This window comes from Canis lupus, chromosome 6 (genome assembly GCF_048164855.1).
Source record: "Canis lupus baileyi chromosome 6, mCanLup2.hap1, whole genome shotgun sequence".
NCBI classification, from domain to species: domain Eukaryota; kingdom Metazoa; phylum Chordata; class Mammalia; order Carnivora; family Canidae; genus Canis; species Canis lupus.
Window position 1 is genome coordinate 14768206 of NC_132843.1, and position 27521 is coordinate 14795726.

At 36.6% G+C, this 27521-nt stretch overlaps 1 protein-coding gene across 9 annotated transcripts in view; it reads left to right on the forward strand.

Moving 5' to 3' along the window:
* GREB1L (GREB1 like retinoic acid receptor coactivator) overlaps positions 1-27521 on the forward strand; it is a 269293-nt gene that overhangs the window by 131711 nt on the left and 110061 nt on the right. For 6 of the 9 annotated variants that reach the window (XM_072828988.1, XM_072828987.1, XM_072828985.1 and 3 more), the window contains exons 4-8: positions 1586-1754; positions 1964-2161; positions 11181-11357; positions 16248-16424; positions 19196-19318. In XM_072828988.1, coding sequence (XP_072685089.1) covers positions 1598-1754; positions 1964-2161; positions 11181-11357; positions 16248-16424; positions 19196-19318 — 832 coding nt within the window. In that variant the 5' untranslated portion in view covers positions 1586-1597. Of the gene's footprint in view, positions 1-1585; positions 1755-1963; positions 2162-11180; positions 11358-16247; positions 16425-19195; positions 19319-27521 lie in introns of those variants that run through there. The other 3 variants (XM_072828986.1, XM_072828990.1, XM_072828992.1) reach the window with 3 other exon arrangements.

Consider the following 27521-nt stretch of genomic DNA (forward strand, 5'->3'; position numbering starts at 1 on the left):
ATCTAGAGTCAGGCTCTCTTTTGACTGAGCCAGCCAGGTGCCTGTCAAATTGCCTTTCTTGAAATAAGATTTATCCAAGTTGAGCTTGTGCTCTAGGAGTGCAGGATTTATCATCATACAGCTAGATACTGAATTCTGGTTCTGACCTTTACCAGCTGGATGATAGTGGGCAAGTCACTTGGCTTCTCTAAGCAATAGTTTTTCATCTAGGAAATGAGAAGAGGGGGATTCCTGGAATGGCTCAGTAGTTTAGTGCCTGCCTTTGGCCCAGGACATGGTCCTAGGAACCTGGGGTCGAGTCCCACATTGGGCGCCCTGCATGGAGCCTGCTTCTCCCTCTCTCTCTCTCTCTCTCTCTCTCTCTCTCCCTCTCTCTCTCTCTCTCTCTGTCTGTCTCTCTCTCATGAATAAATAATAAAATCTTTTAAAAAAGAAAAAAAGGAAATGAAAAGAGGTCCTACCTACATCAGAATACTAAAGATTAAATAAAATAATTTTTACAAAGTGTTTAGTGTACTGTTTAGCTCAATATCTCAAACTTTTCATCCCAGAATCCCTTTATACCCTTAAAAATTATTGAGTTTTGGGATCCCTGGGTGGCTCAGCGGTTTCGTGTCTGCCTTTGGCCCAGGGTGCGATCCTGGAGTCCCGGGATCGAGTCCCACATCAGGCTCCCGGCATGGGCCTGCTTCTCCCTCCTCCTGTGTCTCTGCCTCTCTCTCTCTCTATGTCTATCATGAATAAATAAATCTTTAAAAAAAATTATTGAGTTTTGCTTATGTGGATTATATCTATTAGAAATTAAGACTAAGACATTTTAAAAATATATATTAACTTCAAATTTTAAAATAATAAGCCCATTATATATCAGCATGAATAACATATCTTGTGAAAAAGAACTGTATTTTCCAAAAAAAGTTAGTGAGAAGCATAATCTATCTGCTTCCACATTCAACCTGTTGCAGTATCATACATCATACAACCTCTAGAAAATTCTGAACACATATGAGAGATTGAGAGTCAAAACGACAAATACTATACTAGTAGTAAGTTTGAAAGGAGTTTTGATCTCATGAATCCCAGAACAGGTCTTGGTGACCTCAGACCAAGACCTCACACTTTGAGATTTTTTTTTTTCCCCAGAGAAGCATCTCCCCTCACTGTGCCAGGGTAAGAAGATCTTACTGGAAAGAGAAGTAACTAGATATTTACTCTAAAAGCACTGATAGATTTGGTATAGGGTTATGGTAGCCCACTAGTTTTAAGGAGGAGGTGTGGCCCCATCGTCTCCATATTCAGCTTCACAAATGACAGGTCAATCTTGATTTACTGGTTGGAGAACCGTAAGGCATTTACTACTGTTTGATTCTAAGATATAAGATCCTCTACAGGGTCTTTTTGAAATGGGTTTGGATTATAAAGAAAAGAAGGAAAAGTGATGTAACAGATAACCACCATAAATTGTCTTAAGAAATATAGGTAAAGTTCATGTATGAATCTTAATGATATATGGGCATACTTTGCAGACATAGAGTCCTCTAATTGTATCAATTTTTTCCCTTTCTTCCTCTTTTTCTTTGGGGAGGTGGTGTAGACCATGGGGAATTCATATGCTGGGCAACTGAAATCTGCTCAATTTGAGGAAGCTCTCCACAACTCCATAGAAGCCTCTCTCAGATGTAGTAGTGTGGTACCACGGCCAATTTTTTCCCAGCTGTACTTGGACCCTGACCAGCATCCTTTCTCATCTGCAGGTAAGTTTTTCAATCCCATACATTTCTAGACTCCTTTTAAAAGAAATGGAAATTCCAAGTCTGGGAACCTCTGAAGTAAATTGATTGAATGTTAGACGTTGCTAGTCTCCCTGTCCTCTGATATCTTTCAGAACTATGAATTTTTCTTTTGGTTATTTTTCTATAAGCATCTTTTTATTAAATTAGCTGTGATTTATTTGCTCACCCAGATGTAAAACCCAAAGTGGAGGATCTGGATAAGGATTTGGTACACCGCTATACTCAAAATGGAAGCCTGGATTTTTCTAACAATCTAACAGTTAATGAAATGGAAGATGACGAAGATGATGAAGAAATGTCTGATTCAAATAGCCCACCAATTCCCTATTCACAAAAACCTGCCCCAGAAGGGTCTTGCACTACAGATGGTGGGTTTCTTTTTTTTTTTTTTCCCAATCCCTCTTTATTTGGCTAGTTTCCAACATAGCATGTGGTGCTCAAGGCTGGAAACCAGTAATTACAGAAAGGAATGAGGAATGATTATGCTCTCACTGACATTATCTCCTGTGACTTCACAGCAGGTGTCTATAAGAAAGGTATTATCATTCTATCTTCTAGATGAAGAAAGGGAGATTCACAGTAATTGAATGACTTCTCTGAGATGATATGTAGCAAAAGCAAGCCTAGACTCAGATCAGGGCTTTTCCTTCAAGAACGCTACTATTTTAGGAACTTTCTAAGTGTCCTGTCTTCCTACTTCTTTCTGTTCTATCCTCAAAAACAATAATGGATAATCAGATGTTTTATATTTACCCTTTCCATTTATTTTGAACAATCATGAGGTATAGTTTATTTGTAGAAGATAAAATTGTGCATTTTTAAAAGATTTTATTTATTCATGAGAGACAGAGAGAGGCAGAGATACAGGTAGGGGGAAAAGCAGGCTCCATGTAGGGAGCCTGACGTGGGATGGGATCTGGGGTCTCCAGGATCACACCCGGGGCTGAAGGCGGCGCTAAACCACTGAACTACCTGGGCTGCCCTGTACCTTTTATTTAATTGCTCAGTCAAGCTATACTTAATAATTAATACCTAGACATTGAAATTGTGCTTGAAATGTTGTTGGGTTGTCATTGAAAATCCTGTTGTATGTAAGAATTAAACAGAATCAGAGTAAAAGCTTTAGGAGATAGTTTTGAAATATCAAATTTTACACTAAAAATGGGGGAGGGGCCCCCTTGTTTTCCCTGTGCTCTAAATATGTTTTTTAGTTTCCCTTTTCAGGTGCTAACAGTGGTATTACTAACAATCAGGTATGGAAAGCTGTTTAGTGCACACCAAGATGCAAACTCAGCGATCTAACAGATAGCAACTATTTCTTGACATTTAAAACATGAGAACATTACTTGTACCTTGCAGGGATTATGTAAAGTGTAAGGGATGAAGGATAAGACTTGGAGGTGCAATTTTCCTTGGGGGTGGGGGTAACCCAATCCCACCCAGGCATAAATTCACATTCCAAGACAACCCAAAAACACTAGTCCTACATGTAGATTCCTACATCAACTACTTTGGTTTCTTAGAATTAATTACGTGTCCATATTTTTCTCCTTTTAATTTGCCTGTAGGTGGCCATTAAAAACAAAAAGCATACTTTATAGTTTGATAGTTTAAAGTTTGTCCACAGCTGTTTAATTTGGCTCTTTCTAGGATGGTTCTAAGAGCCCTCTCATTCCAAGACAGAACACTCTGAAATTTTTTTTTATAGAAATGACTGTGAATTAGGGCAATATAATGCCTGACTTGCTTTAGCATACCACCTTCCTTTCATGGGAAATCCTCTATTTACCTAAGACTTAAAGAAAGGTAAAGCTATTTTTAGAGGCAATTTAGATAAGCAGATACTTAATACCTGATGGGCTTCTGGGGGTTACCATTCAGATGTAAATTTTGGTTGCTAATTTCTTATGTAAATTATTGGAATAGTGTAGGTTCCCACCCTGCTGGGAGGCAGTTGATTGTCTAAAGAGGTGAAGGGCAACCAAATCGGAGGCCTCCAAATACAGCTTTGATGACTTTAGTTTGTGTTTACAGCTGTTTCAGTAAACTTTCCCCTCCCCCCGCTTAGATTACTCTGCAGCCTTCAAGTGGGGGATAATTGGAGAATGCAAATCTGGTTCTGTGAAGTGAAAACGTTGGCTATTTTCTTAAGGAAATGCAGATGAAGTTTACAAAGAAGGGCCCTCTACCATTATTCCTCTTCTTAATTAAAATAATTTGCTCCAAAGGTCTTGGGGTGAAGGCAGCATTTCAGTATTGCTTTCAGAAAACAAAGCTACTTAGGGGCAAGTTTGTCAAATAAATTGTTATTTGTGTGCCCACATTGATAACTTATCTTTCTTCCTTTGCGTAAACAGGCTTAGATCCTTAGGGCGCTCTTCCCCAGGTCTTCCAGGAGCCTCTGCAAGAAACATTCTGCCTTTCTTTCAGGATTAGTTCAGATGTGATTCAAAATTACCCTACAGGGGAGTAATAAGGTTTCTTTTCATTTTGTTTGCTGTTTTAATTGAGATTGAATAATTGCTCTTTATTATATTAATAATCTGACATATTTCTAGAGACTAGAACTACCTACTATACCAGATACTTGGATCCTACAGACCTTCAAATATAATCACATTTCATAGATTCTTTAGCTACCCGCTCTTCTTTACAGACACACAGCTTATTTTCAATCTTAAAAAAAAAAACCTAAATATTGCTCTTTACACAATGTTTTTTCTTAATTGGGGATCCCTGATAATGTATTTTGTAAATTATTAGCTGATCTGAATCCCAAGAACGAGGGTTTAGAGGAAACAATGAAAAGATATCACAGTAAAAGGTCAGACCCTTGCCAGGTGACTGTATTCTCAGAATAATTACAAACTAAACAGGAACTTTTTCTTGATTTTGCAGCCATTTCTGGCCATTTCTTCCTGACCCTGTTGCTGGACTTAGCCTTGCCTTCTCTTTCACTTTTATTTTCTTTCCTCTTAATTGAATTGGCTGAATGGCTTGTGTTGGCGAGTAACATGAGGAAAAGAAGATAAAATAGGACATTGTAAAAATAGACTTTAATTTTTAGAAACAATTTTAGATTTAAAGAAAAGTTGAGAAAATACTATAGAGTTTCTATATATCCCTGCAGTTCCTCCTATGGTTGACATCTTACATTATTACTAATTTTCTAAAGATTTTATTTATTTATTTATTTACTTGGGGGTGGGGAGGGGAGGAGGATGAGAGAGAAGCAGATTCCCTACTCTGCAGGGAGCCTGACAAGGGGCCAATCCCAAAACCCTGGGATTATGACCTGAGCCAAAAGCAGGCACCTAACCGACTGAGTCACCCAGACGCCCCATTATTAATTTTTAATAATAATTAAAGTTCATGGTTTATTTGGGTTCTTAATTTTTCCCTAATATCCTTTTTCTGTTCCAGAATCCTACCAGGATACTAAATTAGTCATCATATCTCCTTAGGCTCCTCTGGGCTGTGACAGTTTCTCAGATTTTCCTTTTTTCTGGTGACCCTGACAGTTTTAGGAATTATTGGTAAGGTATATTGTAGGTGACCCTCTACTGAAATTTGTCTGATGTTTTTCTCCTGGTTATACTTGGGTTATGGATTTGAGAAAGGAAGATCACAATGTGTCATTTTCATCATATTGTGTTAAGGGTACATGCTATCAACATGATTTATGATTGTTGTTGACCTAGATCACCTGGCTGAGGTAGTGTTATCTCCATTCTTTCCCCCACTTTCCATTCTGTGGAAGAAAGTCACTAAGCTCAGCTTATACTTAAGGAATGGGGAATTATGCTCCACCTTCTTGAGGGGAGAGTATCTACATAAATTATTTGAAATTCTGCATGGAAATTAGTCTCTTTCCCCCACCCCATTTATTAATTTATTCAGTCATTTATTTCATTATGCACTCATGGATATCTATTTATTTATTAGATATTTATTTTCTATTGATTTCTAATCCAATCCTATTTTGTTCCTCAGATTGTTCCAGTTTTGGATATTGGAAGCACCGTCAGTTGGTTCTTGTCCCCCTTTTATATATTCTCATCATTGTGGCTTTTTTTAAAGCATAAAATAGGACATTTTCTCTTTTCATTGTCATAAGTACCCCTTAAACATTTTTTTAGGAGAAGGAGAGTAGAAAACAAGCTTCTCCTAGAATCCAGTCATTGTTTAATAATTATTACTTTCGACCTCTAGATGTCCTCATATCTTAAGTGGGAAAACCCTGAAAGACTGTAGTACTGAAAACTATTTGTACTTCTTAATTTGAGCAGACTGTGTAGTTCTCTTTTTCCACAAAAATCACCTGAAATCACCTTTTTTTTTCTGTAGAAAATCCTACTTTCTTCAGGTGTTCCCCACACTATGTCTTCTTGACTCTATCTCTGTTAAGCCCAGAACCAAAATTCTGCTTCCCCCGTGGTCTCCCTTTGCTGCAATGTATTAGAAATCTTATCAAAAAAAAAAACAAAACATGAATTTTAAGGATTCATCAGCAAGTATGAGGTAGGTGGTGCCAATAGACCATGGCTATGAGGCAGGGACTGTGGAAAGTGCTTCCCTAGGATTCAGCCTGAAAAGTTGGAAAGTGGAACTCAAGGGGATAAAAAAAGGCAAGGAAGAAACAATAGAAGAGTGTTCTACATCAGACCAAGGGAAGGTGAAGTATTATATGATTCAGAGGGATGTTAATCAGTATAAAGGAATGTCATTTTGGAGTCAAGAGACTTGGGTTTTAGTTCCATGTCTTCCGGTTACTGAGGATTTGAACTTACAGTAATATATATTCTCTTGAACTCCTTAGGGTTTTTTTTTTTTTAAGATTTAATTTATTTATTCATGAGAGACACACAGAGAGAGGCAGAGACACAGGCAGAGGGAGAAGCAGGCTCCATGCAGGGAGCCCGATGTGGGACTCAATCCCGGGACTCCAGGATCACACCCTAGGCCGAAGGCAGGCGCTAAACCGCTGAACCACCCAGGGATCCCCATCCTCAGGGGTTTAAAACCAAATTCTGTCACTACATGACATGTGATAAAGAATTGATTTTAAGTAGAACGTATTTATTTTAAACCAGTATGTTAACATAATTTTTGATCTTATTCATTCATATGAGAAAAATTGTCTACATTTTATTATTAAGTAATTGCTACTTATTTAAAATTAGTTTTGTAAGAAAAAGCATAATTTTATTGATAAATTCAAAAATGAAATAGGATGCTAGGGGAATTGGCACTTAGAAGTAGTAATACAACCTTCCTACAACTTTGACTCACACCGCATTAGCAAGAATAAACTAGATGAAACAATGACTCTGTACTGATTTATAGAATTTGCAAATTATTATGAGCTCATATTTAAATGCTTTCCGGCATCAAAAAAAGGAAGTCAAGGGGCACCTGAGTGGCTCAGTCAGTTAAACATCTGCCTTCAGCTCAGGTCATGATCAAGGGTCCTGGGTTGGAGCTCTCTGCTCGGCAGGCAGTCTGCTTCTCCCTCTGCCCCTTCCCCAACTGATGTTTGCGCTCTCTCTTGCTCTCTCTCTGAAATAAATTTAAAAACCTTTTTTTAGGGCAGCCTGGGTGGCTCAGCGGTTTAGCGCTACTTTTCCCAGGGCATGAACCTGGAGACCCGGGATCGAGTCCCACATCGGGCTCCCGGCATGGAGCCTGCTTCTCCCTCTGCCTGTGTCGATGCTGCTCTCTCTCTCTCTCTCTCAATCTCTGTCTCTCATTAATAAATAAATAAATAAATAAATACATCTTTTAAAAAAACCCTTTTTTTAAAAAAAGAAGAAGAAAGTCAAAATCTAATTTTAATACCCACATTTTGGAATTTTTATAATTTAAGATTAAAATGGTATACTAGCTTATTTTTGTAATTTTTGTATTTTCGTTCTATATGATGGAAAGGTTTCAGGCTGCTGCTTGCAGATTTTCTGCTACTGAACATGCTGCAGAATGAGGTAGGCTTTTCCCTCTTAACGTGGAAAGCCAAATTGGATTATAATCACTAAATTTTACCTTGACATTTTTTGGGTGTCCTAGAAACATATTGGTGCATTTTATATAATTTGATAATTTAATGAGTGAAGTTGGGATCGAATCTAACTTTCATACCTAACAAGAGCATCTTTAGACACATTTGTAAAATAACCATGCTCATTAACACAATCAGTGCCCTCTGAGCTTCCCATCATTTTTTTTTATTTATTTATGATAGTCACACACAGAGAGAGAGAGGCAGAGACACAGGCAGAGGGAGAAGCAGGCTCCATGCACCAGGAGCCCAACGTGGGACTCGATCCCTGGTCTCCAGGATCACACCCCGGGCCAAAGGCAGGCGCTAAACCGCTGTGCCACCCGGGGTTCCCTGAGCAACCCATCATTAACCAAGAGTGTATTACAAGTATAGATTAAGCCTGATAATAAAAACAGTTGTGTGAAATCAAAACCACACACTGATATGGGATTCAAACAAGTGAGTCCTGGAGTTCATTCACCTGGTTTTCACTATCCCTACACACGTACCAGGGAAGGCCCTCAGAACATTCTGTTTTAAAAGTAGGATATTAGAATCACTATTTATTAGTTTTCAGAAATTGGTAATGGTATCTATTTTAGTTTGACCTGTAATTCCAAGTATCACAGAATACCTTTATAAATCCCTAGGAGTTTGATAACTACCTGTTCGGAGATGCTGTATCAGATGATCTTGAGGTTCTATATAGCTCTGATGTTCTAAAAAGCTCATAATAATTTGCAAATTCTATAAATCAGTACAGAGTCATTGTTTCATCTAGTCTATTCTTGCTAATGCGGTGTGAGTCAAAGTTGTAGGAAGGTTGTATTACTACTTCTAAGTGCCAATTCCCCTAGCATCCTGTTTTCCACTAATAGGTAATCATGAACCTCCCATCACTGAGTTTAATTATGCTTTTTGAAGCAAGTGATGATGAAGGTACTATTTCTTATGGGAAATGTGTTTCTAGGTGTAGTGTCTACACTAATAATTCCTTTGATTAAAAAAATTAGTGCTTCTTTCAGGACTTTCAAATGCCTCCTAGAGGGGCAATGGGTGGCTCAGTTGGTTGAGCATCTGCCTTTGGTTCGTGTCACAATCCCAGGATCCTGCGATTGAGCCCCACATTGAGCTCCCCGCTCAGAGGGGAGCCTGCTTCTCCCTCTCCCTCTCCCTCTCTTCTCCCTCTGCCTGCTATTCCACCTGCTTGTGTGCAATCCCTCTCTTAAATAAACAAATAAAATCTTTGAAAAATAAAATAAAAAGAATGCCTCTTAAGATTTAGTATTTTAGAATTTGGTTAAATGTCTTTGTTCACCTTTCATGGTTTTAGATCTGGATTATAATTGTTTTTAGCTTTTCTTTTGCCAAATTAAGTAGTATACTTTTTGGTCTATTTTTATATAGTAAATTTCCCATGTCTTATATCCCTGAACATTACCGAACTCATTACATAACCTTAGATAAGTTCCCTAGGCTTTCTGAGCTTCAATTTCTCCATCTTTGGAAAGAAATTGGTAGTTGTTGAGAGGACTAAATAAGATAAATCTATACAGTGGTTAGCACTGTACCTGGCATATGTTAAGTGCCCCATATATTTTTCTGCCACCAATGTCGTCATCATCATCATCATTTCCCCACTTTCAAGTCTGTGAGTCCTGTCCCTTAAATGGGGTGAGGACAGCAGAATTTTTTTTAGGGGTTTTATGTATCCATAGTTTCCAAAAAATGTTTGTAAACTAAGTAAATAATATGACTCACATGTACAAATGACTGTTTTTCAAATACCTATAGATTATATTGTAAATAATAAATATAGATTCATTCAAAATTGTTTTAAAAAATCACAATAACATCCTGCTATTGTTCTTCTCAATTCACAAAACTAAAAGTTAAATTTGAAAGTTTTTCATGTTAAAAGGGGACCTGTGGGCTTGAAGTGATTGAACCACAATGTTTTATTATTTTAGTCTTTCTTCTGTTGACTTCTTCCAATACCATTATGTCTACTTTTGAGGTTTGATGAGCCAAACCATATAATAGATTTATTTGCACTACAGTTTCACACAATGTTTGGATATTGTTTTCTTATTATTTCTCATATACTAGCTGATCACATCCAATTTGTTTGTTGGCATTTGGTTAACATCCTACTATGAACTGATACGTGAAGATTTAGCATAGTTATTCTCTGCTTTGTATTGGGTGATGATGATGGTCCCCTCAGGTTTGTGTGCGGAGAGTTAGATGTCCATCCTTTATCTTCCACAACTCTCTGAAATAGTATTTATCATACTTTTATTCACCCTCTTTTAGCTGCAAGTGAAACCCAACCCAACCCAACTGAGATTAGCTTTAGGTAGAATAAAGACATTATTTGAAGAATTCCTAAGCAAAGTGTTTCATGATCAAACCATGGAAAAGACAATATACTGAGTTTCAGGGGCCCACATACTGCTAGAACATTCCCCCTGAACCTCCTGTCTGCTGACAGTGCTGACAGATTTCTCTCACAAGGCAAGGAACCAAGCTGCCACAGACCAGACTAAGCCACTTCCTGGCTCCATGTTCAGAATTCCTAGAGAAAAAGCTCTGATTGGCCTAGTTAATGTCAGGTGCCCCTGACTGATCAACTATAGCCAGAAAGGAGGGCTATTACAGTGGCCAGCTTGGATCAGGTGCCAACTCCAGTCAGTCTAGAATATCACAGTTTTCCAGGGAGAATCATGTGATTAGGGTTCGGGGAGGTCTGATTATCTCCCAGAAGATGTGAAATAGGTGCTTTGCAGCAGAATATAGCTCTGTAATACTGTTTTGTGATTATTGGCTCCTTATACATTCTTTCAATAAACTATAATGTGAGCTCTTAGAGAAAGGTATATTTTTCAATGGTAGCTCATGAAGATGACCTCACAGTTCTGAGTTCTAGTTGTAGCCATTCATTTATAAGCCACCAAATTCTGAGGTTCAGTCTCTCCCTATGTAAAATGGAAAGCCTCCCTCTTCTATGACAGTTACCATTTATAGAAGTGAACTTGTACTGAAAATATAAAAATATTGTATTATATGCAATAAAAATCATGTACAGTTTCCAAAGTTTGCTGTGTATATTTTATCATTAGCATACCTGTGGATCAGAAAATATGAAGTCATCAGTGTTGGCTGAATCTGTCAGAAATACCTCCTTTTTGTATCTTTTCAAAATACCTTATTTTGTGTCTGGTTAAAATATATGGACTTTAAATTTAGTCCTTAATGCTGATTCTGACAGGTAAATCCACCCTCCAAATGCATGATAAGAGAGAACTTTTCTAAACATTTCACTGTGTTCTTTCTTTACTGGTTTTTAGGTTTTTGTCAAGCGGGAAAGGATTTGCGTTTGGTATCTCTGTGTATGGAACAAATTGACATCCCAGCAGGATTCCTCCTGGTGGGGGCCAAGTCTCCCAATCTTCCTGAACACATTCTAGTGTGTGCTGTAGACAAGCGATTTCTACCAGATGATCATGGGAAAAATGCACTTTTAGGTGAGTATTCTACATCTATAAAACTCCCTCTAAGATGAAGGAGTTAAGCTATAAGTTTATTTTAAATTACCGTAGAATTTTCTTTAAAAATGATAGAATTATTTGAGAATTCTGTAGTTTAACTCAAGTATGAAACATTTTTTTCTTTTAGTAACTTCTTTAAAATTATCTTTTATTTTCTATTCATTCTCAAAACACCCACCTCAAAGACACTTTTTAAAACCAGGCTTAAAGGATGGCATGAGATTTATCAAATATTAATACTTTGTAAAGCAAAGCAGGATTCATTTTTTATAGAGTCATTGATTTGGACCTGATGTCAAGTCAACTCTCAATTATTCAACTATGAATTACTTTGTAAGTTGTTGGTAGTTTCTCCATATCACCCATTATTCCTAACTACACTTGATTGATATGATTCTTACTTTATATTTAGCATGAGTTTAAACAAAATAACTAGGACTAGACATATGATGTAAAATGTGTAACTGTATCTCAGAATTGTTTACTTTCTGTATTACTTTGAGTTTGCCCTTATTTATAACCTAGCTTCCTTACATCATGGGAAATAAAAATAAGATTTATTTTTAAATTAGTTTTAATAATTGAGAAGATAAGATAATTAAAAAGATAAGATGGGGCAGCCCCGGTGGCTCAGCGGTTTACTGCCACCTTCGGCTTGGGGTGTGATCCTGGAGACCCGGGATCGAGTCCCACGTTGAGCTCCCTGCATGGAGCCTGCTTCTCCCTCTGCCTGTGTCTCTGCCTCTCTCTCTCTCTCTCCCTCTCTCTCTCTCTCTCTCTGTCATGAATAAATAAATAAAATCTTTTTTAAAAAAGAAGATAAGATGTCACATAAGGTTTGTTGCTTTCTTCGTTTCTGTGTTTCTCTGGAGTTTTTGTTTCTCAGAATTTCTCTTTCTGTAGGTGCAATCAAATAGATGTTTTTGGTGCAAATAAATAACAAAAATGAAAAAGAGAAAAGAAGGCAAAGAATTCAAGAATTGTTTTTGTTGTGAGCTGTGCTTGTTTAGTTTGATGCATTTTTCCTAGCTATACATACAGTATTATCAGAAAGTTTAGAAATACATATATCAGTATTTAGGGTCAGAAAGTACCCCTGCCCATGCTTTATAAAGGTTCCTTAAGTTACAATCCAAAGTCTTCTCTTCGTTCATAGGAAAAGAAGTGATAATTTCCATTAGGGTTTCATAAAAAAGATGTTAATTTTCTTTACTTTTAGTGATTTTGAGCAGATGGTTTAACACAGAAACTTAATGGTAATGTTTATACATTGGACTACATTATCAAAGAAGTTTCCAAATCCTCATTTGTCCACTCAGTCATTCAACACTATTTGTTCAAAATGTAGTATGTACCAAAAACCATGCTAGGCTGTGATGTAGGGACACAAAAATGATAAGACACAAAGCTAGTAACCTAGTCGTCTTGTGATATAACAATTTTGGGAAACTTCTTTTTAACATTTTAAAAGCATTATAGCATCAGGGCACTTTGCTGGCTCATTTGGAAAAGCATGTGACTCTTGACCTCAGGATCATGTGTTTGAGCCCCATGTTGGGTGAAGAGATTACTAAAAACAAACAAAAAACAAACATAAAAAAATTAAAGCATTATAGTGTCATCAAATGGAATAGTTGACATGTGGCTCTGATCACAAATAGAAAAATCTCTCATGATGTCTTCTTTTTCAATGATTCTTCATGACTAGAGGAATCCTCCTAGAATATATCACAGAAAGGACACAACAAACATTATCAGAATAATAGATTTCATAATTATATGTTACCAGGAATAGGAGATCAAGGACCATGGGCATTGGGAGTTGGAATTGGGGGATTAAAATGCCAGATTTAGCACTTAGTACTTTCAGAATATGGGCAAGCTACTTATCCTCTTGAGGTCTCAGATTCCTCATCTGTATAAAGAGGCCAGTGATGCCTACCTTGCAAGGTTGTAAAGATCAAATGATGTTTATAAGACACCCATCCAGCATAGTGCCTGGAACAGAATACTTGTTCTTTACATGGTAGTTATTCTACCACTCTGTCGTGTTAATAAATATGACAAAATTCCATTTCGTTACAGAAATGGAATTTTGCTTACTTTCTCTAGCCTTGTGACTGGGCATAATTTTTTACTGACCACTTTCTCTTTTTTTTTAAAGATTGTATTTATTTATTCATGAGAGACACAGAGAGAGAGGCAGAGACACAGGTGGAGGGAGAAGCAGGCTCCATGCAGGGATCCCGATGTGGGACTTGATCCTCGGTCTCCAGGATCACGCCCCCACTAAACCACTGAGCCACCCAGGGATCCCCTACTAACCACTTTCTAAATTGAAAGCATAGTACAACAAAATGGTTGAAGTTTTCTCTTGGATAAGTATGTTGTTGAGATTCTATATGTTCAATACTCTGTTGTTTAATAGTTAACATCCATCCAACATTCTTACTGATGATAGATTATTTTAGTATGCATTAAGATATAGTGGGGAAAAAGTATAAGCTTCAAATATACTAGAATCCTGGTGGACTCCAATATCAATTTGCCTAACCTTTTATGTAAATTATGCAGATTCAATCTGCATACCCCCCTGTGGGGGGATTGATTAAAAAATATATTGATCCAGTTGGCAGTGCATTCATGTGTCCCAAATCTACCATACAGTTGGAATAATTGATTGACAGAAAAGCTAGAAAGCTAGTTTAGTTGTACGAAGAATTATTTTTTGTGATGATGGCAACAAGAACTTTGAGCAGACCAAATCTCCCTTGAACAAAGGTTATTACTGAAACCATACAGAGTTTGAAAAAGGAGCTGTAGAATTCTATCTCTTTAATATTATTAATGCTTATCATCAGTGTACCATTTCTGTTCTTTGAAGATTATGCAGTTCTGTTGTGTTGCTTCCTCCTTACCCTCTCTTCCTTTTCACCTCAGAGAATAGGCAAAAGAAAAAAGATAAAACCTCACCTCAGTAATTAGTTAATTCTAATTCTCATACTAATCTTTTATGAATTAGTAATTAAAGGCAATGTCTTTAATTATTTTTGCTAAAGTGTTCTTTTATCATTTTACTGTGTTTGGGTACTACATCTGCCTCACAAATTAGGCATTTTTCTATCAAGGCATGATGATCACACCACAATGTAAGTTACATGGAAGCAGTGGTTTTGTCTGCTTTTGTCATGCTGAAAACCTAGTACTTGAAACACTGCCTAGTGCATGGTAGAGTACAAGTATTTGTTGGATGGATGCATGGATTTGTTGGATAGGTCCACGAATGCATGGAGAGATGGATGGTTAAATGGCTTGGGAACTTGGTGAACTACGCAGTCGTCATTGATAATTTTTTTTTGGCCTGTAGCTCTAAGGTATTGGACAGAAAGCCAAATGCTCTCAAATGCAAACCATCTCTGAACATATTTTAAATAATTTATCAAATTATATTTACGTTTATAATTCTATAAAATAACAGTAATAGACTAATTACATGGACTTACTAGTATTATGTAACTGATCAGAAATTACCACTGTCTCTATTTTTCCAGTTTCACACAATGCCTGCTATATAGGTAGATGCTCAATAAATAATTGCTGAGTAAATAATAATAAATTGGACTGCCATTTCTAAATGCTCGGACTTGATTGTCAGCATTCTGAGATTGGTAGATTATGAAATATTCTGTCTTTAGTCCTGGTGGCCTTTCTCTTTTCTCCTTTTCTATCTTTGTTAATTATGTAACAGATTGTTTTGGAGTTTAAAGAGAATGTATCACTTCATCAGTAGATTTAAGTTAGTTACGTATATAGAGAGATATTGTATGTATGAGTTGGGAATGCTCTTTCTCATTTACAGCTTTTTTTTGTCCTCATTCACTACATAGCAGTATATATGTTGTGTCCTCAGCAGTCACAACCAGAGGAACTCATACTCTTTCTGTGCAACTTTCCTCTGTGTATTAGGGGGCTCATTTCCAATTTAGCAAAGTATGGCCTCTCATCCTCTTCACCTTCTCCATTTCTTCTTTCTGTGTCCCCTACTATAAGTAGGTCACTAAAAGTTTTATTTTGTCTGATTAATCTGAGTGAGAATTGTTTAGATGTGAGATCTAAAGGAATAACATGCTAGTTTGAGTACAGGGAGGTGAATAAAGAGGAAATGGGACTCTCAGAAAACTCATGTGAGAAAGTACAGCTAGATGTCATAGAACCTGGAAAGTTGGCAGTGCCTTGGGTTTGCCTATCACTGTATACCCTTTCCTATCTGCAGACCAGCTTCAGCTTCCTCTTCATGGTTCTCAATTTATTCTCTCCCACATCTTAGCTGACAGGCAGTTGGATATACTCCCAGCTTGGCTTCCAATTTTATAAGACCTTACAAATCCAGGGTCCAGTGCCATCTGACTGGTTCTTTTTGTATTTATTTTAAAATTCTAGGAGACTCTGACTGTCCCACACTGGATCAGATAATAGCACAGTCTAATCAGCAGTAGCCATGATGGCAAGTCCACATGATGGGTAGGGCAGAGAATGAGGGCCAACAGATTCTCTAAGAAGGGAGTGTGGGAGAAAGGAAAAATGGATATGTCTAGGACCAAACTTTTTCATATTTTCATGTCAACTATATGAATTCTATCACATGATACTTTCCACATCCACTCTGTTTCCTTAACCATTATCCTCTTACAGCAGGATTTAAATTACCATCAGTCTTTATAAATAACTTTGCTTTTTAAAATTATTTTTTCCTTGAAATTAGGAAGTTATTGGGTCAAAAAGTTGGAATATTTCTATACCTTTTGTATGTGAAAGTATTTTATCAATTTACTAGTCCACTAGTAACTTTGGTTTTCCTTCTTTTAGGGTTTTCTGGAAACTGTATTGGCTGTGGAGAAAGAGGATTTCGATATTTCACAGAATTTTCCAACCATATTAACTTGAAACTCACCACCCAGCCAAAGAAGCAGAAGCACTTAAAGTACTACCTAGTCAGAAGCTCCCAGGGTGTATTGTCAAAAGGACCTCTTATCTGCTGGAAAGGTAGCGTCAATTTCTGGAGAGAAAGGAAAAGGAAGGAAGGGAATGAGGATGTTACAGTAGTAATAAATGACCTATACAGAGTTCAGAATTCAGATATGATATAGATAAATATCCCAAGTTCAGAAGACTATCCAAAGATGTAAAACTCTCTGACAGGTTATTTGACTAGGTTCTTTCTTTATTTTTCTTTCTTTTTTTTTTTATTTCTTTCTATTTTCAATAGAGACTCTCAGGTTTAGGAAAAGTACATGTCTCTTTGTATTTGTCTCTTGGGAGGGTAAAGTGCAGACAGACTCTTCCCAGTTCTTCTGTCACTTAGAGAGGACCTCAAAGTGTCATTTTCCTGGTTACATCCTTTTTCAACTTTATTTAGGTTCTTTGGTAATTCCCAAGCATATATAATTTTCTGTTTTCATTAGAACTATACATACTGTAGAACAAATAGTGCTTTCTTCACCATACCTGGGGAAGTGCACTCTTAAGTTGGTGAAGTTTTGGATTTTTTAAGTTACGAAGAACTTAACCAACTTATTTATAGAGCTGAATCCAATTGAAACCTCATCGACCTCTTCGTGTGGTCGATAGGACTTGCCACAAGTTTTGCCACAAGTTTTATTCATTGTTCTAATCCAATGGATAATCTAATCCTTATTTTTTGAGCAGTTACTCAGATTCTGAGACTTTCCTTAATTATTAAGACAATATAATTGTCTTTAATGCTTCCATTTGTTATCTATGCAAGATTTTGGCCTGACTGTAAGAAATAGTATAATAAATCCAAATTATAAGTATAGATTTTCCTTTAATTCTTCCACTGTAATTACTCTTGGTTGCATTTAAGATGATATATAATTCTTTAGGAAATGCTGCATGTTCCAAGCCAGGTACAATAATCCCGAGTGGCTTTTGAAGCCTTACATTTAAAAAAAATTTTTTTTAAGATTTAATTTATTTTTCTACAAAGATTTTTTTAAAGATTTAGTTATTTGAGAGAGAGAGTGTGTGTGCGAGCAGTGAGAGGAGCAGAGGGAAAGGCAGAGGGAGAGAAACAGACTTCCCACTGAGTGCAGAACCAACTTGGGGCTCAGTCCTTCAACCCTGAGATCAAAACATGAGCTGAAATCAAGAGTTGAATGCTTAATCAGCTGATCCACCCTGGTGCCCCTAAAAGGTATTATTTTTAAGTAATCTCTACACTCAATGTTGGACTTGAACACACAACGCTGAGAATAAGAGTCACATGCTAGGGGCACCTGGGTGGCTCAGTCAGTTAAGCTTCTACCTTCGGCTCAAGTCATGATCCTAGAGTCCTGGGATAGAGCCCCGTGTCCAACTCCCTACTCAGCAGGGAGTCTACTCCCTCTCCCTCTGCCATCTTTCCCACCCTGCTTGTGTTCGCTGGCTCGATCTCTTTGTCAAATAAATAAATAATCTTAAAAAAAAAAAAAAGAGTTACATGCTCTACCATTTGAGCCAGCCAGGCATCTGAAGCCTCACATTTATAGCAGTTGCTATTCTAGAATTAGAAATGGGTATGTGTATATTATCTATCTATATATAGATATGTAGACATATAATATCAATTGCATATAATCAATATGCAATATCATGCATGTAATACACATAAATGTAGAGATATCCTTTAGGCTAAAGTACAGTAGCTCTTCAAGGAAGGTTCTAGCAATGAAGGTTATAGAAAACTGCTTCCAGCCCTTGCATATATTTGATAAACTTGGAACCTCTCTAAAGAATCCTCTATAATTAACCTGGTCATTTGCAGCCATTTATATTTCTTTTTCACCTGCTGCCTTTAAAGACTAATATAGTATAGCATGTAGTACAATTCATTTGGAAGGTACAACCCCACAGGGTGTCATACTAATTGCTCTCTACCTGACTCAATTCAAAATATTATTAAAGTATTACAGTAAAGCTCCATTAATATTGGTTTACCTAAAATGAAGCTTTGTGTTGCATGATCAGAAGTCACCTTGAATATTTATATATATGTGTGTGTGTGTGTGTGTATGTATATATATTTCCTTTAATAAAAACTAAGAATTTGAGCATTTTAAAAATTTCTCTTCTACCTATATATTTTCCTTTGCTTCAGTTTTTGGACATAAAGTTGAGGTGAGAGTGTTAAAGACAGCTTACCTCGATTCTGATAGGGGGTTAACTAGCATTTGAAAGCTTATTGATGTTTTTTGGTTTATTTTTGTTTGTTTGTTTGTTTGTTTTTTAAGATTTTATTTATTTATTCATGAGAGATGCAGAGAGAGAGAGGCAGAGGCATAGGCAGAGGGAGAAGCAGGCTCCTCGCAGGGAACCCAATGCAGGACTCAATCCTGGACCCTGGGATCAGGCCCTGAGCCGAAGGCAGATGCTCAACCGCTGAGCCACCCAGGTGTCCTGAAAGCTTATTGGTTTTTTATAAATTACGGGTATTTTAGCCTCAATCTTCTCCATAAAACTACCATGGTTCTATTGGTTATGAGCAATTTTCCCCTGGTAACTAATCTGTGAAGAACAAAAGTCTGATCTTTTTTTTCTTCTAAATGTGACATCTGGCCTTAGGAAGATGAAGTGAATTCACTATCTTGAACATTCTGTTGGACTCAGAATTCCAGGAGAGGGAACCTCTGAGAAGGAATGTGGTTACCACTTACGGAGTAGCAGTTTATTTTACAGATTTTATGAACTGTGTTCCCATCACCTATTTTAACAGAATATTGGTCCCCTCCCAAAATATGATTCTTACTCCTTCCTAGAATGTAGAAGCCGACAATCCTCTGCTACTTGCCACTCTATGAAACCAAACTCTTCAGGATCATCCACTGTGACACCAGAAAATGGCACAACTAATGGATATAAATCAGGATTCATTCAGACAGGTATGGAATAATTTCTTTCAGAATTTCAAGCAGCAGATGTATATGTAGTGATACATCTAAAACTTACTATTGACTGGTTTGAATAGAAATCTTTTAAAACAGAGGTATTACCAGAGTTACTATTAGAGTAAGAAATTAGCCCAAGCATAGGACCTGTCTCTAGAAGACTCTGACAATGGGCAATGGTAGAAATCCAGACATGAGCAAAGTCTGTGTCACGGCTATCAGGTGGTGTATATTGGAAACATAACTCGTGAAGGCTGGAGTTCTAGGGTAAGGCTCTATACGAAGTCCACAGAACATTACAGAGAGTATTGCACCAGCTAGATAGTAAGCAAGATCCCAAGATAGGACTAAGGATCATGATGGAAGAATCCAGGCTCAAGTTTCTAGTGGTTCAAGATAGAGATTTGGTTACCAATAACCAGATAAAATTTTAGTGCCTGAAACTAGGTTACAGTATCAGAGCAGGATCAGCAGAATGGCCCCTCTGATACTGAGCAGATAAGCTGCTACTCTAAGACTTCTAAAAATTCCTCCAATATAGAGGACTGCACTGGCCCAAGCCCTGAGGACAGGATAAGGCTCCAGGTGGGACTTGGTGTTTCCAGGTGGCTGAAGGACTAGAGGGTTGTAACTGAAAAGATCACTGCAGATAGTATTTAAGAAAATTATTTAGAACCAGTTTAGGTTATATCTAAGGCAAGAAGGAAAGAATTTTAAAAGAATTTGTGAATTTTTTCAATTCATTTTTTGGTAAAGTACCCATTTTGCTCATCTGATATGCAGACTTCACAGTATATGTGCTTTGCCAGTGTCCCCTTAACCACAAGTTGAAAACAAGGCTGTCTTCATTTATTTCACTACTTAGCATTCCTCTTTCAGATTTATGTGAAATTCTGATGAGCTAGTAAACTGTTTCTACTTCCAAGAAATGAGTAGTTATTAGCAATAAGTCTTAGAACAATAGCTATGATTAAAAGGCTAACTTTTTCTGGGCCTCTTCTTGTTATGTGTCTGTACTCAGCTAAGTCCACTTCACCCAGGATTTAAAAAGTCTGATTTTTAAATTGTCCGAGAGATTTAGATAGAGGCTCTGATCTAAGAAGAGAGAGCATATCTCTTTAGAATAAATGAGAGAACATTGTGTTACTAGGTATTCAAGAAAGAAAAAGTTGGCACTTGGCTCTTGGCACTGAAACATTAATTAGCCTTCATTACAATAATGATATAACTATATGTCTCTCCTAGAATATTATTTTAGTATTTTGGCTGATTTCATTGTATATTTTCTTCTATTAGACCTTGGGGCTAGGGAAATGCGATTTTACAACTACAGTATTAAAAATGAATGTTTACTTTATTGCAATAAAAGTGTATGAAGCATTTACTGTTCTAAAACCCTTGTCAGACGCTGGAAGGCAGAGTTCCAATACTTGACCAATGGCTCCAGTGATTCAAAAACGACTCGTAAAGGAGCAAAAGCACAATAAAATATGTTACTTTTCCTGGGTTCCTAGTGGCTCAGTCAATTGAGCATCTGCCTTCAGCTCAGGTCATGTTTCTAGAGTCCTGGGATTGAGCCCCACATTGGGTTCCCTGCTCAGTGGGGAGCCTTTTCTTCCTCTCCCTCTGCAGCAGCCCCTTCTTGTGCTCTCTGTCAAGTAAATAAATAAAATCTTTTTTAAAATGTTACTTTTCCTAAAAGGGATAGGTAGATATATAAATAACCAGCTGTACCTGAAAATATATTAAAATGTTAATAAGCAATAATGCAGTTTTAATTATATTGGAAAATATATTTTGAAAACAAATATTGCCCTGAAACAAGATTGAGGCTTTAGCAAAGATTCCATTAACTCATGAAGAGACGCAAAGTACTGACTGAATCACAGTGAACACAGGTGGCCAAGATTTATGTCCATATTCTTGTGTGTCCCTTGTAGAGGTGAAAGTGGCCATTTGTCTATAAAATTAGCTATTAACAATTTTAGGTGCAATCCATAGGATTTAATAGAAGAAAATACCTTTAAAGTGAGGCTTTGTATCTGAAATGTTCCTCTTGATGAATTGTGAGTCTTCGACAGTTTCTTCCTACAGATGTTGAAAATAATAGGCTTTAAGAATTTCATCTTAGTATTACAAAATCATTGCAAACATTAAAGCATGCAGCATCTCCCTAGGTGATAGAGATTCATCCTTCTGTAGGAGACTGTCTTCTTAATCTGTAGTCAGTGACTCACTGGTAATCAACATTTCTTAGCCTGAAATGTAAGTAAGCATTGCATAGTATTTGAAAAAAGAATTCATTTACTATTTACACAGAGCTTTGTCTTGATTTCTACCTGCCAAGCTCTGAATTTTCTGTTCTGGCTGGATCGCCACTTTTTCTTTGCATGTTGTTTTCAACATTCTTATGTTATTGATAATTCAAATTTTAGTCAGCAATCCCAGTAGAATAGTTTATCATTTTTGACTAAAGGTAGCTACATAGTTCCCTACCTACACCATGCACATATACCACATACAAATACACATGGACATACATGTATTGTGTTTAATCAGGACAAGAATTCAAGAATCGAAAAAATCTTTGCCCAACCAAAGATCTTGAGTTTCACTTTCCTGTTTTCTTCTGAAAGTTTTATTGTTTTACCTCTTACATTAAAACCTGTGAACCATTTTGAGTTAATTTCTGTATATGGCGTGAGGTGAGCATCTGAGTTCATCTTTTTCACATGTGGATATCCAGTTGTTCCTGCACCATCTTTGAACTGACTGTCTTTTTGTCAGTGACTTGCATTTGTCAAAAATCAATTAACTCTAAATATAAGGATTCATTTCTGGAAAAATGAATAGGAGGACCTTATTGAAATTCAGTATTTTTACAGTTAAAAAGGCAACATTAAGAAAATGAAAAGACAAGTAACAGAATGGGGGGAAATACGTGAAACACATATTTAATAAAGAGTTGGTATCCAGAATTTACAAAGAACTCTTACAGCCCAGTAATAAGATGACGATACAATCAAAACATGGTCAAAGGATTTGGAATACACGCTTCTTCAAAGACATATACAAATAACTAACAAGCACATGAACAGACATTCAACATCGTTAGTCAATAGGGAGATGCAAATCAAAACCACAATGAGATAGCACTTCACACCCACTAGAAAGACTATACTCAAAAAGACAGATGACAATAAGAGTCTGTGGATGGTGGAAAATTTATGTGAAACACATATTTAATATAAAATGTGGCAGCTACTTTAGAATACAATTTGGCAGATTCTCAAAAGTTAAATATAAACTACTACATAGCCCAGCAATTCCACCTGAGCATGTACCTAAGAGAGGTGAAGACACGTCTTCACTAAAAATTACATGCAAATGTTCATAGCAGCATTATTAGTCATAGTTGAAATTTGGAAACAACCAAATGCCTATCAACTCATGAGTAGTTAGGCAAAAATATGGTGTATCCATGTAATAGAATACCATTCAGCAATAATTAAGAACAAACTACTGACACCTGCTAAATCATGGATTAACTAAAATCAAATGAAAGGACTTGCCCTATAATGTATCAAGCTCATGAGCCTTTACTAATTAAAGACAGAGTGAAGCTGACACAGGAGTAGACACAGAGCTGCAGAACAGAGTAGGGAGTCCAAAAAGCAGATTCACATGACTTATAGGTATTTTTTAAAAGATTTTATTTATTTATTCATGAGAGACACAGAGAGAGGCAGAGACACAGGTAGAGGGAGAAGCAGGTTCCACCACAGGGAGCCTGATTTGGGACTTGAGCTTGCGTCTCCAGGATCAGGCCCTGGGCTGAAGGTGGCGCTAAACCACTGAGCCACCCAGGCTGCCCAACTTCTAGGTATTTTGTACTTACAGAGGTGACTTGCAGATAAGTGGGACCTTTTCTTTCAATAAATGGTGCTGAGAAATTGGATATCCTATGTGGAAAAAATAAAATGGGACCCCTATTTAACACTACACAAAATCAATTCCAGGTAGTTGGAGGATCTAAATGTGAAAGGCAAAACTATCAAACTTTTAGAAGATATTGTAGAATATCTTAGATATCTTAAAAGTAGAGACAAAAAAGTGCTGCATGTAAAGGAAAAGACTATTTCACAGTACTAAAATTACACCTTCTGATTATTAAAAGGCCCCATGAAAAGAGTGAAAAATCAAGCCATAAACTGTAGAATCTGTGTAACACGTAAAAGTGACAAAGGATGAGTATGAAGAATATATTAAGAATGCCTATGAATCAATAAGAAAAAGACATATTAACAGAAAAAAATTAGCAAAGACTTCACAAAACACAAAATACAAGGAGCCAAAAATTACATGAAAGGATAATTAACCACTTTGGTAATTAGGGAGATTACTTTAAAAATACAATGTGATATTGTTATACACACACCAAATGGCAATAAGTTGAAGTATGACGGTAGTAAATGTTGGCAAAGATTTCAACCAACAAGAATACTGTTGATAGTAGGAATCTTCATTGATGCCACCATCTTGCAAGTAATTTGCAACACATAGCCAAGTAGAAAATATGCATATCCTATGTTTCAGCTATTCTACTCCATAAAGAAACTCAACACATGCACCAAGAGATATATATATAAAACTATTCATAGCAGTGTTCATAAAAATTGGCTCAAAATAGACACAACTCCATGTTCATCAATAACAGAATGGATAAATAGTGATACATTTATATAATGAAATATTCGGCAATGAGAACAAGCAAACTATACCTACATGCAGCACAATAGAGGAATCTTACAAACGTCACATTGAGCAAAAAAGCCTTTTACAAAAGAATTCACCCACACCCATTATTATTTCATGTTTATTATGTTCAAAACCAGGAAAAACTAAATTATTTTAGGAATACATACACAGCCCAGTGGTTACTTTGGGAGTGAAAGGAGAGTAAAGGAGTGGGACAACACAGAAGAGGGTACTGGCTGCTCGGAGTACTTCATTTTGGTTTTTTCCCTTGACTTGGACAGTGGTTCGTTGCATAGGTATTTGCCTTGTAATTATTATTTAAACAATACATAAATATTTCACGTATTCTTTTTGTATTTTTGGTCTTAATAGGGAAAAAGACTCAGAGTATACACATGTACTGGGATTCAGTGCTTACTACTTTGAGAGTAAGTGGTACAGGCCAGGGATGCTATGCTGTAATAATAATATCTTGGTTCTTTTGAGTTTTTGTATTTCCCATTGTGGTGACTCTACTATGGGGTGGTTGCTATAGTGAGAGAGTTGCAATGTGGAGCCTCACAGCTGACTTTGGTCTCCAGGAAGGGAGGAGACAGAACCAATCCTAATAAAAATCTCATGCTGCCATCAGAATACTTCATGATGCTTGCCTTGCTCACATAGTTTTCTTATTTTGTCTCCATTCCCCTTCTTCTTCTCCCAGTAAAACTTCTTTGTCCCTGGTGACAGCCATTTAGAAAGCAGTTTCTATTAGAATGTATCATTTAACCGTCCCTAAAATATAGCCATGTTTGTCCCTTTCCTCTTTAAATTTGTCTTTCTTTAGCTGCTAAACTTCCTTGAGGTCAGTATAATCAAAAGTTCCTCTGGCAGGTTTTTCTAAACTTAGTTCTTTGTGAATATTCGAGTTAATGCTTTACCAAAACACAGTCTACTTTTTCCAAATGTGGTGGGAATGCTTTGGCTGGCAGATTCGCCTGCTCCCAATCAGACATTGAGAATGTAGGCTCTTTCTTGGACAGGGTTTGTAGTGTTGCCTTCCTCTCCTAATTCTATCCCCAAAGCCTAGCATAGTACCTGGCCTGCTGAAAAGTCTCAATAAATATTTAATGAATGAATGCAGGGGATTGAGGAGAAAGAAAATCAGTGATCATATCCCTCCAACATGGGGCCATGAATGTGTTTGTGAGACCTCTCTTCCTCCCCTACAAAAGAAAAAAATCCACTATTTAGCAAGTATAAGGAATATGACCCACTTTGTAGAAATGAAGAAACTAAGTAATAACAATGAAAAGTAATTTTCACTAATTATGTTAGCTACAAGATTTCATTTTAAGTGATAATATACACTGCTAACAAGGATATATTAAGACTAACACTCACAGCCAGGCTGGTAGAGATGAACAGTGGTATAATCTTTTAAGAAAGCTATTTGGTCAAAAATAAATAAATAAATAAATAAATAAATAAATAAATAAATAAATAAAATTTAAAAATTTAAAAAAAGAAAGCTATTTGGCAATATGTAACAAGAACATTGAAAATATTTATATCTTAGGACGCCTGGGTGGCTCAGTGGTTGAATGTCTGCGTTTAGCTGAGGATGTGATCCCAGTCCTGGGATCGGGTTCCACATTGGGCTCCCTGCATGGAGCCTGCTTCTCCCTCTGCCTCTCATGAATAAATAAATAAAATAAAATCTTTATTAAAAAATATTTATATTTTTTACTCTAGTAATCTCAGTTTAGGGGATCAGCCAAGAAAATAACCTAAAAGGAAAGTCAAGATAGTCACTAAAGTTCTTCTTTATATTAACTAAAAAGGAGAAGTTACCTTAGTATAAAAACAACTGAACAAATAATAGCATGCTTACGTGACAAAGATGTTTTAAAAAAAGATATTTATGGCACTATGCAGCCACATAGAATGTAATTATATTAAGTAAAAGAAGTAATATTAAGTGTATTTTTGTTATGTCATGTGCAAAATATAATGCAGATAAAACATAGAAGGGTATATACTGACAGAAAAAAACAATTGTAAGAGAAGTGAGATTTTTTAGCATGTTTGTTTCTATTTTTTATATTTTTCATAGTTAAAAATTCTCAGGAGTCAGCCAAATGTATATAGCTCAGTAGAAAATATCTGCCCTTTCTGATCTTTCTTCAGCTTTCTATGCATGTGTAGGAAAAAAGGCCAGTACTTGGTTAGCATAGACAAGTCCAAGATACAGCTAGAAGGCAGCAGAACTGAATTTGAACTTTCTTTGCTCACTACTGACAATTTTATTGGTCAATAACTGAGTACTAGGAACAGGAATATAAAGATGATACTGGTCTCTACATAAAATTCTGTAAGATATTCATGTTTCTCAGATTTTAAGAGTAAGGGACAGGAGGTGCAGGAAAAGAAGAGGAGGAGAACCAAAGTCAAAAAATCAATAGCAGACCAACTCAACCTTTGCTTCTGGCCAAAAAGAGTAAAAAGGACCAGGAAATAGGAACGGTTCATATCAACTAGAGGAAAACTTCGTGGTTCATCAGACATTGGATAGAATACTTAGGAAGGTCTTATCTCAGTAAGGGAAAATACTTTGTTCTAGACTGAGCACTGTTCCAGACCTCCTAAAAATACCAAGAAAACAAAACCCCAAAACACAGTCTACTTTTTCCAAATATGCTGGGAATGCTTTGGTATTGATTTTCTTTCCCCTCATTCCCCTGCATTCATTCATCAAATGTTTATTGAGACTTTTCAGCAGGTCAGGTACTATGCTAGATTCTGGGGATAGAATTAGGAGATGAAGGCAATACTACAACCCCTGCCCAAGAAAGAGCCTACATTCTCAATGTCTGATTGGAAGTAGGCAAATCTGCAGCCTCCCCTTCATCCAGTTCTCCCAGCCCTCCACCACTAACTCTGGCAACTATCAGTTTATTTTCTGTATTTATAGGTCTGATTCTGCGTTGTTTATTCATTTGATTTGTTGTTTTTTAGATTCCACTTATGAGCAAAATCGTATGGTATTTGTCTTTATCAGTCAGACTTATTTCACCTACTATAAAACCCTCTTTGTCCATCCTTGTTGTCCCAAATGGCATGATATCATTGGTTTTTAAAGCTGCATCATATTCCATTGTGTATTCATACACACGCACACCACATCTTTCTTATCCATTCATCTGTTGATGGACACTTAGGTTGCTTGGATATCTTGGCTATTGTAAATAATGCTGCAATAAACATAGAGGTACATACATCTTTTAAAATTAGTGTTTTCATTTTCTTTGGGAAAGTACCCAGTAGTGGAATTACTGGTTTGTATGGTATTTCTAATTTTAATTTTTTGAGGCGCCTTCATACTGTTTTCCACAGTAGTTGCACCAGCTTACATTCCTACCAACAGTGAACGAGGACTCCTTTTTTAGTGAGTCCTCAT